Here is a 15,914-nt window from a genome sequence, read left to right as displayed (position 1 = left end):
ACAAGTGTTGGCAAAGAGAAAATAGAACCTTCATATACTGCTAGTGGCAATGTAAAGTGATGTAGCCACTGTTGAGAACAGTTTGGTGGTTCCTCTAAAGGTTAAATATAGAGTTACCAGATGATCCAGTAATTCCACCCTCAGGTAGATACCCAAGAGAAATAAAAAACCTATAACCACACAAAAACTTATACACAAATATTCATAGCAGCATTCATAATTCATAATAGCCAAAAAATAGAAACAACCCAAATGTCCATCAATTGATGAATGCATAAATAAAATGTGATCTGACTATGCAATGGAATATTATTCAACAATAAAAAGGAATGAAGTACTGATTCTACAACATGATGAACTTTAAACATCATGCTAACAGCAGAGCCAGGACTAGAACACAGGCAGTTTGTCTCTGGATTCTGTATGCCTCTACCCTACTTTGCTTGGTTTTCATGTCATCACCCCATCGTTTAGGAGCATTCTGGTCAACCTCGCTTCACTATAACCTTTTGCTTTTTGTGTGGTGCCAATAGGATCAGCAAAGTGCAAAGGAAAGCTGTCAGTGCCATCCACAGCCTGCTCAGTTCTCACGACCTGGACCCGCGTTGTGTCAAACCAGAGGTGAAGGTCAAAGTTGCTGCCCTCTACCTGCCTTTGGTTGGTATCATTTTGGATGCTTTGCCTCAGCTCTGTGACTTTACAGGTAACAATGCCTTCTGTTTCCTTCTTTAGATTGATGGGAGCTCTTGCCAAATGCCCCACTAAAATGAGGTTTCTGTTACTAGCTCCAGTGTTGATATGCTTGTGTGAGCAATTCCCAGCACAGGTGCTCTCCAGACTTTTTTTAACATAGGCCCCAATAAGTGTATTTTTTTTAAGGCACATAGACCTGTATATGTTTTTCATTTAGAAATTGTTTGTTTATTAATTCACTCATTGGTCTGCTGGTATATGATGAACATTATAGACCATACACCACAAAGGATAAGATAATAACAGAATTATTTCTTCTGGAGATCCGTGCTCTAATGCCTTGAAATAAAGTTGTTCCTTCTCTTTTTTTTTTCTTTTATGAGCTTTTAAGGAAGGAAGCAGGCTCAAATGAGTCTAAACACTTGTAGTATGCAAAAAAAAAAAAAAAAAAGGCATGGTGTCTGACACTCTTAGGAGATTCTGCCACGGCAGAGGAATTTTGCCTTTGTCACTAAGAGGCTCATTCTAAGGTTGAAAGTCAGTATCTCCCACTTGGCCACAAGAGGAAAGGATAGATTGTCTGAGAGGCCTTTGTGTACCTCCTGGGTTTATTTGCATGTTACTGTGTGGATTAGGGAATGTAGACAAACAAAACTACCCTCTCCCAAAAAAGAGTATCTTACCTGAGACCTGAGAAAGACAAGCCAATCTGCCTACCCTCCCCACAACACACACTCACACACACACAATTCTGACCACTTCAGAGTGGTTCTTGCTTTTTCCTCAGCAAAGGGAAGTTCTTAAAAATTACCTTGCTTGTTCTCTCAACTGAGGAAGGATCCCAAGGAATGCTTATTGAGCCCAGCATCCTTGGAAGCAATCATGCTCGGAATCTTAGCACCATCCGTGTTTTCTTGCTTCCTCCAAATGCAAAGTGTCCTATGTGACTAAATTATTTCTAAAATCCTTGTGGTGACCATTTTTTAGCTCATAAAATGAGGAAAAAATGGGCAGGGAAATTACAGAAGCAAGCTCGGCACACGAGATGAGCTGGCTGCAGGGTGAGGTGCATGGAGCTTTCTGTAGCAGTGCCTGACTGGAGGGCAAATGGAGAGCAGAGTTGTCTTCAAGATTTAAAGATGCAGTTCAGAGCATGGCAGGTGACTTGCAGACCATTTCTAGGATTTTGCCTGGACCTTTCAAGAAAGTTTCACTTGAAGACCTGTGATTTGTTTGTTCCCAAAGCAGGGAATCACATACGCCTGCATTATCCTAAGCTTCCTTGTTGATTAGAATTTTCCAGATCAGTGACTTGGGATCAAAACTTTTCAGCACTTGGTCTTTGAGCCTTTTAAGTCTCAATGGTTTCTTTACGTATGCAGTGAACTTTATAGTCATGATGTAGCCGACAAGCGGGAAAACAGTATAAGTATTCTACTATTGGAGGTAATGTAGTGCATCTGTTACATATGAAATCTTTTGATTGATAAACTAATAAGAATATAGTATATTTTTTAAAGAAGATACAACTGAATTCAAATTCCAGCCTGTTTATTACTATATATGACCTTTGGAAAGTTCCTCAGCCTTTTAATGCCTTCCCTTCCATTCCTCGGCTGTAAAAATGTGATAACAATGCCTATATCTTAGGGTTGTGATAAAGATGAAATGAGAGAACTTCTATAAAAGCATTTTGGCAGCAAATGTTTCTAGCCTCTCCTCTCCTTGTCTTGTAACCATGACCCTATGCACATTTAGGGGAAATGAGAACGTATCCTCAAATTAATCCTGATAAAGTTATCAGGTCTTGAATAATTGCCACATGCTCTTCATTTCACCATTGGTTTAAAAACTCAACTGACTTAAAAACAATAGTGAATTATTATTTTTAAAAATTGAGTTCTGCTTTTATAAGTTTTATAAGTTTTATAAGTTTGGCAGGTGAAAATACTGTTGACACTGTAGTTTTTATGAAAAATTGAAAGTCAAAATACTATAATGTTGACAGGTCTAATAAAATTACAAGTTTTTAATGGATCAGTCATACGTGTTTTAACACTTTTCTCAGAACTGCTTAAACAAATATTAATACTTTCTGTGTATTTAAGACCATTATGAATCATACATGTGTATGATTCATAATGGTCTTAAAACGAGCCTTTTAATTGGTGGGTCCTTATTTTGTTTGCATGCATCTAGACCTATGTATAAATATAGATACATCTATATTACATTGATACAATAAATTAACATTTATTTCAAACATTCAAAATTTAATAAATTATTGCTGAAATTATGATAATAGCTTGTTACTTTATAAGGTACTGTTTAATTCTGTAATTATAGGTTCCTTTCTATTTTGTCATTATTTGAAATATATGAAGTAAAAATATCATATTATAGAAAAGTGTTATGAAAGCTTTGAAATTTTTTTTCACAGTTTGAAAAATTAACTTCCAGCCTAATCTTGTGCTGGACATGTTCTCTCTTTTATTAGACTGCCTACTTTTTCCTATAGATGCTAAACAGGAATAAATAGATGATAAATAGATGCTATTTTCCTATAGCAGATAAATAATGCTAAATTTCAGGTTTAAAATTACTGTGCTGACCTTAGTAACTAAGTATCAGTCACACATGGGGCAGTGGGTAGGGAACATAGGGTAATACCATCTTTAGCTTGATGGCAAGAAAGATTTTTTTAAGACTTTATTTTTTAGAGCAGTTTTGGGTTTATAGCAAAATTGAGAGGAAGGTACAGAGGTTTCCCATACACCCCCTGCCTGCACACATGCACAGCCTCCCCATTATCAGCAGCCCCCTCCAGAGGGGGGTGCATTTGTTACAATAGATAAACCTACATTTGAGACATCATAATCATCCAAAATTCATAATTTACATTAGGTTTCACTCTTGGTGCTGTACATTCTGAGGGTTTGGACAAACGTATAGTGATATGTATCCAGCATTGTAGTATCATACAAATTAGTTTCTCTGCCCTAAAATTCTTCTGTGCTCTGCCTATTCATCCCTCCCTTCCCCCAACCCCTGGCAACCACTGAACTTTTTACCGGCTCCATAGCCTTCCCTTTTCCAGGATGTCGTGTAGTTGGAATCACACAGTATGTAGCCTTTTCAGATGGGCTTCTTTCACTTATTAATATGCGTTTAAGTTTCCTCCTCACCTTTTCATGGCTTAATAGATCATTTCTTTTTAGCACATTGTCTGGATGTGCCACAGTTTATTCATCCATTCACCTACTGAAGGACATCTTGGTTGCTTCCAAGTTGTGGCAATTATGAATAAAGCTGCTATAAGCATCCATGTGCAGATTTTTGTGTGGACATAAGTTTTCAACTCCTTTGGGTAAATACCAAGGAACATGATTGTTGGATCATATGGTAAGGCCAATAGTATTTTAATTGCAGCTGCAGATGCCCGCAGTGGAAAAAATCGTACCAATGGCTCAGATGAAGAACAAGAAGGGACCAGTGCAATTAACCAGAATGTGGCACTAGCCATAGCTGGGAATTTTAATTTGAAGACAAGTGGAACAGCGCTGTCTTCCCTGGTATGTTGATGCACAGCTTCTGCCATTTATTTTTCATTTTGTGTCTTTTCCCATCCTTTAATGGGCTTGTTCCTAAATTCACCCACCCGAACCCAGCATAGAGCAGGCAGTGAGATTTCTGCCTCATTGCTTGACGCTAGAAGGAATCATTGTGAGCTAGCAGTTGAAAAGGGAAATGGCACAGTTGAGGCAGCACACAGTCAGGCAGGGTTCTGGCAACAGCAAGAGACTCACAGATCAAATTCAGGCAGTTTCAATGGCGCTAAGTTCAAGGCTCAGAAAACCAAGAAAGGTGAACTTGGAAAACCTGAGATATTGCAAAGGAGATCAAACCAAGGCTCCCTCAGGTGGGAGGCTGGCACTGTGTTTATTCTATGTGTATATTATTCATTCTGTGTCTGCCTTAAAAAAAAAAGATTGAAGGAGGCCGGTCGCTTGGTAGGGGGTGCCTTAAGCTTCTTCAGCTTTTCTAGGTCCCCAGAGAGCCTAAGCAGAGTTGTTTGGCTCTGTCCTTTTGCACAGACGCTATGGGCTTGAAGAGGGGCTCGTGCAGGAATACAACCTCTGATTCACTTGAGGTGGGATCTACCTCTGTTCCTTGCTGAGCTCTGACAATCCTTTTGTCAAGACAGCGCTGCATCCTCCAGCTTAATTTAACTTTGCATTTCAGTGTAGCGTTCATATCTGCAGAGAACTCAGCTCAGTTCTTTCCTGGGAAGGCAGCCTCTCAACCTAATTCTGCTTTGCTGGGTGACTTTCTTCTCTTCCCTCCAGCACTCCCCCATTCCCCACACACCCCCATGAGAGTTGAAGGACAGGAGGTAAAAAAAGAGAAAAGAAACACTGGAGAGTTGACATCAGTCATCCTACGGTTGAATAAATATGGTGTGCTTTATGACCTCCTCCACCTTCTTACCTTCTTACCAAAGTTAGCTGCCTGAGGTGGTGTGTGCCTTTTACATTGTTGTTTGTCTCCAACAGAGAAACTCAAAAGCCCAAGAACCTTCACCTCTTAGAAGTTATTTCCTGTGAAGTTATAATATTGTGTGTATACTCAATACATCTAAAGATTTCACTTCTTCTTGTAGGCAGACTCCGAAAAACTAAAGTTAAAGTAATTTCGTAAGCCCTATCATTTCCATCCAGACCTACCATTCCCCTCACATATGAACTGATACCTCACTGCAGCTTCACCACTACATTCCGTTGGATGTTAGCTATGCCACGTGAATCACATGTTGTCCTTTGTGTTGATTGGATGGGTGACAGAAAGTGTGCTCAGCACTCTGAAATGAACACTGCAGCCAAAGTATGAAAGCAAACAGTCTGAGCCCCTACACCTCCCCCGCAGGAGAGCATAAATTGTGGTTAAAGTCCCATTACAGAGGCTTCCACTGAATTATGCACTTGATTAATCTGCTGAGCAGTTCATGACCCTTATACTTTGGACTCTGACAAAGAAGCTAAATCTTAAACAGTTAGGGTATTTCGGGAAACCAGCCAGGGTAGTTCTTTGCTATAAGTCCAACCCTGCAGTCGCCAGCTTGAAGGAGAAATATAATACTTGAAGGTCTCACAGCTGGGAAGGCCCTGTGTATCACTGAGATTGGGTTGGGGGAGGGCATGGTCAAGGTCCAGGGCAGACCACCAGACCACACTGCTCCTGAAACAGAGGGTGCCCTGGCTGAAAGCCTGGTGAGAATACTGCCCCAGGCCAGCCCCTTTGCAAAGCAGCCCAACTCAAAAGAACACGGCCTCCCTGGCTGGAGGAAGGCAGAGCTCCCGGAAACATCCCCGTCAAGGAAAAGTACAGTTACTGTGTCTTAGGAAATAGCATCCCTTTCAATGTGTCTGCTGCTCAGCCTCTTGCCCTACGTCGATCTCCCAATCTTCCTGCTTCCAGCCCTACAAGCAGTACAACATGCTGAATGCCGACACGACCCGAAACCTCATGATTTGCTTCCTCTGGATCATGAAAAATGCTGATCAGAGCCTCCTTAGGAAGTGGATTGCTGACCTGCCATCAATGCAACTAAACAGGATTTTAGATCTCCTTTTCATCTGTGTCTCATGTTTTGAATACAAGGTATTGCTCAAGTTCTATCCTGTCTTGTCACTGTTCCCCTCTGTTTGGGCAGTGGGGGCATCCTTAACTTTGTCTTATTTCTGTATTAAAGTCCATAGCCTATTTGTATATCCATAACCTATCTAGCTATGATAATTCCACCGGCAAAGGATCTCTTCCTTCTGCAGAGAGAACCTCATTCCCATTAACAGGATTTCAGCCTTCGGGGCGTGTCTGTGTAGCACATGTCCAAACTGGCTGATGTCACCATGAAGTGTTCTGTCTTTAGGATTCTCCCCGTGAGCAGACATCTAACCAAACTTAATGTCCTTCTGCTTCTGTGCGATCCAGGGAAAACAGAGTTCTGACAAAGTCAGTACCCAAGTTCTGCAGAAGTCGAGGGACGTCAAGGCCAGGCTGGAAGAGGCTTTGCTCCGTGGGGAAGGGGCCAGAGGGGAGATGATGCGGCGCTGCCGGGCTCCAGGTGTGTTGGATTGGCCCTTCCCTGCTGTCAGCAGAGCTTTGTACCCTTTGTGGGAAGGAGTGTCCTCCCCACATGATGAGTAGACACCATCACTTTCTTAAGACGTTATGGTAGGGCTTCCCTGGTGGCGCAGTGGTTGAGAGTCCGCCTGCCGATGCAGGGGACACGGGTTCGTGCCCCGGCCCGGGAAGATCCCACATGCCGCGGAGCGGCTGGGCCTGTGAGCCATGGCCGCTGAGCCTGCACGTCCGGAGCCTGTGCTCCACAACGGGAGAGGCCACAACAGTGAGAGGCCCGAGTACCACAAAAAAAAAAAAAAAAAAAAAAAAAAAAAGACGTTATGGTAATAGAGACAAGCAGCTTCTGGGATTCTGTGCAAGATGTATGTGATGTTAGCCCCATTCCTCTAAGGGAAAGCTCCTTTCCTGAGATCACAAGAACCCTGGAAATGTCCTCAAATGGCATCTTCTGTTTCAAACTAGTTGGTGGTAAAGGTCCTGTCCAAGAATGTGAGTCATAGGATGAGATTAATGGTGTCTCCCTCAAGGCTGTCACTTCTCCCTGGGATATTTGAATAGTCTTTGTAGATAGTTCTACTGGATAGTTCTGGTTCCAAGATCATCTTCTCAAATCATGCAGGGCACTATTAGAATGGATCCAATCCTCACAACGGTCTCAGAGTGTTCCAGTCCTCCAGGGATCTCACCACATTAGGAATGATCTCCAAAAAGCTGAGCTCTTCTCTGTAGGATAGAGTGAAATGTTCAGGCACCCTCAGTCTTATTCACTGTGCTCAAGAAAAACAGAGTGACAGCTCCTTCAGCAGTGAGACACCATGGTAGGGAACTTGGAAGGAGACGAGCTTTTTCAGTGGTGGTTGGACACCCTCATTCAACACAAACACTCTCCTTTTCAATAATTCAGGGAGAACCCCCAATTTCACCGGAACCCTGTGTTCATGAGAAATGTGCTTGCTGACACTCCAGAAGGGCAGGTGTTCTTCTAAGCTCTAGCCTGTCAATCAAAGAGCAGGTCAGCCCAGACTTGGTTGTGGGCTTTGTCTCCCCCCAGCACCCAGCATGGATTCCAATTAGCCAGAGAAGTGATGCTGAGTCCTCTCAGTTGAGCTTGTTATGGAACTTCTGGTTATCTTGCTACTGCTAATCAAATTCCTGTCGTGCATTTCTTAACTCCTAGGGAATGACCGATTTCCAGGCCTAAATGAAAATTTGAGATGGAGGAAAGAGCAGACACATTGGCGGCAAGCTAATGAGAAGCTAGATAAGTAAGTCACTCAGCAACTTTGTGCTACTTTTACCTAAAGTTCAAAACTGTTTTTCCCAGGCTACTTGTATTACTGAAACAACTACATCCTTCCAAGGGTAAGAAAATGAAACATCATTATCTGTGTAAATTCAGTTCATCCAGGGACCCAGGATAATCAAAGGTATAAAGAGTTATGATTTCCAGCCCTTAAACATTTATCACACTGATAAGCATTTAAAGAAAACTAATATTTAGCAATCTCAGCTAGCTTAAGAAAAGCTGCTGATAAGGCAGGACAGGGTACCCAGGACCACATCATTTCAATCCATATTTACACTCCAGGAGTGTGTACAAAGATGTATATTCAGGGACATTTATGTCAGCATTACATAAAGTTGTGAAAAAAACTGGAACATTCTTAATGCTTAAGAATAGGGAAATATGGGGCCTCCCTGGTGGCGCAGTGGTTGAGAGTCCGCCTGCCGATGCAGGGGATACGGGTTCGTGCCCCGGTCTGGGAGGATCCCATATGCCGCGGAGTGGCTGGGCCCGTGAGCCATGGCCGCTGAGCCTGTGCGTCCGGAGCCTGTGCTCCGCAAGGGGAGAGGCCACAACAGTGAGAGGCCCGCGTACAGCAAAAAAAAAAAAAAAAAAAAGAATAGGGAAATATGGAATGAAATATTAGATTGGCATTTAAATGTTTTCAAATCATTTTAATGATATGGGAAATGCTTATGATATAATGTTAAGTGAACAAAGCAGAACAGATACTTGTTTTTAGAGTATAATCTTAAATCTCCAGCTACACATAGTAAATACATTTTTAAAAGACTGGAAGGAAATTTACCAAAACATTAACCATGGTTTTCTTTGGGTGTTAAGAATATGTGTAAATGATGTTTTCCTTTTTATACTTTGCTGTGTGTCCTACAATGGATGTGTATTATGATGTATTATCAGAAAACAATGCTAAAAGGAAATGAAAGAAGAAAAATCCTACTTGGATTGCAATATATGCTATATACATATAGCTATATGTGCAGCAATTTGGACATATGAGTGCTAAAATGAAATTGCATAGATAACACATATCAGCTGCTCCTCTTAGCAACAGGTAGCCTAATGAATCCTAGGGTTCACTGGCAAAACATTACATGGCTAAAGACACCCCCACACACACACACACACACTTGACAAGGCATAGGTAGGGTATCCCCATGGTGTATAAAGCACCCATCATAAGGAGGGGTGGGAGATGGGGCAGATGTGAGTAGCAATGTTGTTTTGTAAATAAATATGTTACTATCTTGGTTGTTACCACAAGAATGAATCATTCTGGCTCACTTATGGGACTTTTGGGAGTCAAATTTATTTTAAAACATTAAGGAGGTAAATATTTTTATTGTATGTGTTACTTGCACAGCCCAGTTGTTGGTCTTATGAACAGTATCCATTTGGTTTGGGTACTTTATGCTTGTTCTAAGTTCCCTGAACTGATTTATAAGATATTGGTTCTGAGAGTGCATAAGTTCTAGTTCAGGCAATGAAACCCACCCCCCATCCCCCCAAAATTAAAGAAATATTATATGTAGTTAGTTGCCACAGAACTGCTTGGGTGGTTAGGCCATGAGATTAAAAGAAGAGCCTAACAAAGCATGTTTGCCTGGGCTGTGTGAGTGGATGTGTGGGGAAACCTTTCCCTTTTGCCGCAGAAACAACACAATACCGAGACATTCCATGCAGGGTGCACCAAAGCCCTCCAGGTCAAGTCTCAGCCCTGAGCTACGGGATGGACTGCTCAAAATCAGAGCTAATGATTCTCCTCTGATCATCTTCAGGGGTGATTTTTTAAAAAGAGAAAACATAGTAAAATTGTAAGTGCTAAATTAAGCTATTTGGAAAACTTTTGTAATTATAATAGTGGTGTCTTTCACCTTTTTCTTTCAGATCACTTTTCAATTATTTTGGCTCTGTTTTTTTTACAGCAGTCATTTTCAACCTGGGCTGTACATTAAAATCACCTGGGGAGCTTTTAAAATCTCCCAGTGCCCAGGTGTACCCCAGGACAGTTAGTTTGGAATCTCCAGCTGCAGGACCCAGAAATCAGTATGTGGTGAAACTCCCTAGGTGTTTCTTGTGTAGTCAAATTTGAGAACCATCGTTTTAAAAAAATGGCTTTTTAAAAATCAAATTAGTAGTGGTGATGGTTGCACAACAAATATGAATGTACTTAACTGTACCCTTAAAAATGGTTAAGGTGGTAAATTTTGTATTATGTGTATTTTACCACAATTAAAAAATTTGGAAAAAAAAATCCAGATTAGGTCACTCTAGATCTGCACTGTCCAGTACAATAGCCAAGGTAGTACTATAAGTGAAAAATACATGCCAGATTTTGAACTTAGCACAAATAAAAGAATGTAAAATATCTCATTAGTAAGTTTTATTGTGATTACACATTGACCATTTTTTGATATACTGGGTTAAATAAAATATACTAACATTAATTTCACCTGTTTCTTTTTGCTTTTTCTGGTGTGGCTACTACAGAGTAGAAAATGACACATGTGGCCCCCATTATGTTTCTTTTGGATAGCTTTGCTCTAAATCTAAACCTCCAGTAAATTAATAAAAAGTGGCTTTTAAATTTCACTTATTTTACCCAAATATTATCATCTGGAGAATGAGGAAAAAATGTAGAGCAGCTTTGGACCACAGAGCCTATCCTAAGTGTGAAAACATTTTTTTTTAATTAAAAATATTTTTTTAACATCTTTATTGGAGTATAATTGCGTTACAATGGTGTGTCAGTTTCTGCTTTATAACAAAGTGAATCAGTTATACATATACATATATCCCCATATCTCTTCCCTCTTGTGTCTCCCTCCCTCCCACCCTCCCTATCCCACCCCTCTAGGTGGTCACAAAGCACCAAGTTGATCTCCCTGTGCTATGCGGCTGCTTCCCACTAGCTATCTATTTTACATTTGGTAGTGTACATATGTCCGTGCCACTCTCTCACTTTGTCCCACCTTACCCTTCCCCCTCCCCGTGTCCTCAAGTCCATTCTCTAGTAGGTCTGCATCTTTATTCCCATCCTGCCCCTAGGTTCTTCATGACCTTTTTTTTTTTTTTTAGATTCCATATATATGTGTTAACATACAGTATTTGTTTTTCTCTTTCTGACTTACTTCACTCTGTATGACAGTCTCTAGGTCCATCCACCTCACTACAAATAACTCACTTTTGTTTCTTTTTATGGCTGAGTAATATCCCATTGTATATATGTGCCACATCTTCTTTATCCATTCATCTGTTGATAGACACCTAGGTTGCTTCCATGTCCTGGCTATTGTAAACAGAGCTGCAATGAACATTGTGGTACATGACTTTTTGAATTATGGTTTTCTCAGGGTATATGCCCAGTAGTGGGATTGCTGGGTCATATGGTAGTTCTATTTTTAGTCTTTTAAGGAACCTCCATACTGTTCTCCATAGTGAAAACATTTAAAACGCAGGGAAGGGACTTCCCTGGTGGCGCAGCAGATAAGAATCCGCTTGCCAATGCAGGGGACACGAGTTTGATCCCTGGTCTGGGAAGATCCCATGTGCCGAGGAGCAGCTAAGCCCGTGGGCCACAACTACTGAGCCTGCGCTCTAGAGCCTGCGAGCCACAACTACTGAGCCCACACGCCACAATTACTGAAGCCCGCACACCTAGAGCCCGTGCTCCACAACAAGAGAAGCCACCACAATGAGAAGCCGGTGCACTGCAACGAAGAGTAGCCCCCGCTCACCACAACTAGAGCAAGCCCACCCAGAGCAGTGAAGACCCAACACAACCAAAAGTAAAAATTAAAATTAAATTAAAATAAAATAAATAATAAAATTATGCAGGGAAATATTTATTCTGAGCCCTTGATGGTATGTAAGCCATAGCAATGCCCCCATCATTGGGTGAAGGGGACTCAAGCACAGCTAAGTGATTATCCCGGACCAAGAGTTTTGAGCTCATATCAGGATGCCCCAACCCCTATGGCAACACGTTGGCCACTGGGACATCTTGGGAAAGTTAATTCTTCACACTTTCCTTTCCTGGCCACTATATTTAGAAGATACAAAATGTCTCTTTCCAGCTTCACTTGGATTTTATGAGAATGGATAAATTAATGCATAAAATGTTCTGATTCTTTAAAAAGGAACCTAATAGAGAAGCAGCACCAGGTAATTTCCCATTCCCTCGTGGGTAATAACCACTGACGTCCAGCAGGATGCTAGATGGCCTGCCGCACAGGAATGCAACCTTTCTTCCCACTGGAAAAGGACAAAAGGCCCATACTTGACTGTGCAACCCCAAGGCAGTCTTTGGAAAGTCAAGACACTGACTCTTCCCTGACCCAGTTCTGAAACATCATCCTTTCCTAATCAAGCAGCATCGCGATTAGCCAAATTCACATCACACCCAGTCTCACCTCCTCTAGCTTGTTGCTGAGGCTTTTTGGCTCAGATCAGGAGATGGTTCTCATGGGTGAAATGCAAGAATGACCCTGAAGCTTTAAACACCAGTCTGATTGGCTGACCTAATTGCTAGTAATAACCAATAATTGCTTTTTTACCCCTTCTGTTATTTTTATAATTGTCATAATTATTCATAATAGGGGCGATGGGGATGACCTGGAGACTTTACCTAGGAAGCCTTTTTAACCAGACACCAATTACAGAAGGCACCTATATTCCTTAGTTACCAGGAACCAGCTGCTTTGTTTTCACTTCAAGATTGACTCTTCAGAAGATTTCTTTACACTTGGAATATAGATTACCATCATTGGGAAATGGCCCGATTTGATATGCACTTTAATTTGACCTCTTTTTGTTCCTTAGAACAAAAGCAGAGTTAGATCAAGAAGCCTTGATCAGTGGCAATCTAGCTACCGAAGCAAATTTAATCATCCTGGATATGCAGGAAAACATTATCCAGGTGAGGACAACAAACAACTGATCTATTCAACATGAATATGTTTACTAGAATTTAATAAGGAATTCTTTATAGAAAATTGTGAAAGAAATAAACGTGATATGAAATGCTTTTTGTTTAAATGAAGTTGGGAAGTTTACCATTTACAATAGTGTCCACCTTACAAATTCCAGAGATACTTACCAAACATCCTTCTGGATTCATTGACTTGAAGCTTGCTTGGAAAGAGTTAGGTGCTTGACAGACTGACTCTCGTAGTTAAATCTGCCTGCGCATGTGCAAAGTTTATAATGTGGGTGGTGGGCTTATAGTTCAGTATCTAGAATAGGGGTGGTAGGGGTTTTTTTTGATAGGTCAACTCCATTTGAATTATAGTTGATGTCTGTATGGGAGCTAAGATTATGACTGGGCTAGGTAAAAGGAGTGCTAAGTGTGATTAATGATGTCTGTTTTGGACACAAATTAGTGAAGAAAAATCATTTGTGCCATGAATTTGCCATCCCTGCTGTAGAGAAGTGTTATATCAATGTGAATTTTATAGTAATACAATTCATACTAATTTCGTTTTCTGAGTGAATGCTTCCAGAAATTCTCAAGACATCTAGGTGATAATGGGTTTTTAGTTAACCTGAAAAATGAGTCCTTACATGTTTCCAATGAAAAATCATTTATTAGAGGGCTAGAAGAAGAAATATTGTCGAAACATAGTTGAAGTTAGTAATCCAACTTTTAAGTTATCTTTTAAAAAGTGATTATTGTACAAAAATAAAGACCAAAAGTATATGATACCTTTGATAAATACTTGGTATCAAATACTTGGCATCATGTTGATTATATCTTTATACAATACTGCTTTGAGAGCTATATTCTTAAACCCAGTCCTCAAAATGTATTTGCAGTTTTCAAAGGAAGCTGAAACTTATTTATCATTGTTTTGGGGGGCATTAGTCCTGCTGCAGCTGATAAATAAGCTTCTATTTAGAAACATCACTGCCACAAGCAGCCCCTAGTGTAATGGGAAGCCCACAATTGTGGTTTGAAAGCCCATAAGAAAAGCTGCGCCTTGTATACAAGGAAAGAACTTTCCAAAAGCTGTTGCCCAGGATTGGGGGAAGGTGTACCTTATAACTTGGTTTAGCAGCCCAGAATTAGGCATACATCCCAAATCAATTGGGAGTTTTGGAATAAAGTCATGTGGAAATAGGTCTTCAGCTCGCCTGGTAGTGGACGATATACGGGGTGCTTTCCCAAACCCTTAAGATCATAGACGGAGAGAGATGAAACATCAGCATCACTGTGCTAATTGCCAAGAGCACCCACCTGTGTCTTCCCCCTCAGTTCATGGGCACAGCACAGGGATTCATTGATGCTGTTCTGTTCCGCCAGGCAAGCTCGGCTCTGGACTGTAAAGACAGCCTGCTGGGAGGCGTGCTAAGGGTCCTGGTGAATTCTCTGAGCTGTGATCAGAGCACCACCTACCTGACTCACTGCTTTGCGACACTCCGTGCTCTCATTGCCAAGGTAAGCATGGGACACTTGCTTTCTTACTCTTAATTAAGAGTTAAGATTCTCATCAATCTAGCTTCACGTTTCTTGCTTCAGGTGTACCAAAACCCACAGACCACTGTGTTAAGTGACACTGCGGTAAAAGTCTTAAGTCTCATTAGGAAGGAAGCAGGTACACTGATTCTACAGCACTCACCATGAAGAGGAAAAACAGTGCCTCTCACACTAGAAATGTGGGCCCAACTATAGAAATTTGAAATGGCCACTCACTGAAGACATGAGAGTGGAAATCAGTTGAGCAACTTTGTTTTTCACCCTTTTTCTTTAGTAACTTATCTGAGTGAGATTCAGTTCCTATACATGACTCCCATTCGTAAATCTTACAAAATGTCATGTCATAAAATGCAGAAGGTTTAGCAATACATTTCTCATAGCCTGAAGAATATAGATTTTCCTGAGGTAAAACAGTCTATTGCAGATTCCTATCTCCCCCTTTATTGAAAATCTCGGTTGATGCCTTCTATCTGGGATCTTTTACATTTAGAAAGTGGAATCCCGGGACTTTCCCTGGAGGTCCAGTGGTTAAGACTCTGCGCTTCCACTGCAGGGGGTACAGGTTCGATCCCTGGCCGGGGAACTAAGATCTGCAAGCCGTGCAGCGTGGCCGTGGAGGGGGGGTGGGAAAGAAAAAGAAAATAAAGTGGAATCCCTCTGCTCTCACCCGTCAGGATCATTTGCTTTTTCTTAGTCACCAGTAATTTCCAGGGAACCCAGTAAACTCAGGCTAATTCCTTCAGAGTTGGGACTTCAGCAGGGAAGGCAGCCTGGCTAACCATGCACCTAATTACGCAGCCCTGATCTTAGCTGAACAGCTCATAAGGAGCTCTGAAGTCGACTCCGTTGTTTCACTTCATCTTCTGATTCAAGTAACTCATCATCTTTATGGAGCAACGCATTAATTCTTGTGGGCTTTTTGCTTGTCCAAGCAGCCATTTCCATATTTCAACAGGCATCCAGTCCAGAAAGTGTACGATCGTGCCAAGTGACGTCTTATGGCCCCTGTGTCTCTCCTAGTTCGGCGACTTACTGTTTGAGGAGGAAGTGGAGCAGTGCGCGGACCTGTGTCAGCGAGTGCTGCATCACTGCAGCAGCAGCATGGACGTCGCCCGGGGCCAAGCCTGCGCCACTCTCTACCTCCTCATGAGGTTCAGCTTTGGAGCCACCAGCGTAAGCACCCAGGGCAACCCAGGATCAGCAGAGAGTCAATGCAAAGCCCTGGGGGAGGAAAAGTGTGCACTATTGCAGTGACTTCTGCTACGTGGGAAGGAAACAGTTGGGCATGTAGATGGATAG

General features: G+C 41.6%; 1 protein-coding gene across 1 annotated transcript in view; it reads left to right on the top strand.

Annotated features, from left to right (window-relative positions):
- The window catches only part of DOCK8 (dedicator of cytokinesis 8), a 224,152-nt gene that overhangs the window by 174,193 nt on the left and 34,045 nt on the right, over positions 1-15,914 (top strand). The window contains exons 29-36 of the mRNA XM_082620022.1: positions 534-703; positions 4,123-4,265; positions 6,169-6,351; positions 6,682-6,814; positions 8,012-8,099; positions 12,962-13,058; positions 14,442-14,576; positions 15,636-15,788. Of these exons, the coding sequence (XP_082476148.1) occupies positions 534-703; positions 4,123-4,265; positions 6,169-6,351; positions 6,682-6,814; positions 8,012-8,099; positions 12,962-13,058; positions 14,442-14,576; positions 15,636-15,788 (1,102 nt within the window). The remainder of the gene's footprint in view (positions 1-533; positions 704-4,122; positions 4,266-6,168; positions 6,352-6,681; positions 6,815-8,011; positions 8,100-12,961; positions 13,059-14,441; positions 14,577-15,635; positions 15,789-15,914) is intronic.

The sequence above is a fragment of the Mesoplodon mirus genome, assembly GCF_964341445.2.
Source record: "Mesoplodon mirus genome assembly, chromosome: 1".
Lineage (NCBI taxonomy): Eukaryota > Metazoa > Chordata > Mammalia > Artiodactyla > Ziphiidae > Mesoplodon > Mesoplodon mirus.
The sequence above is the reverse complement of the archived record's forward strand: the minus strand, read 5'-3'. Positions and strand labels throughout refer to the sequence as shown.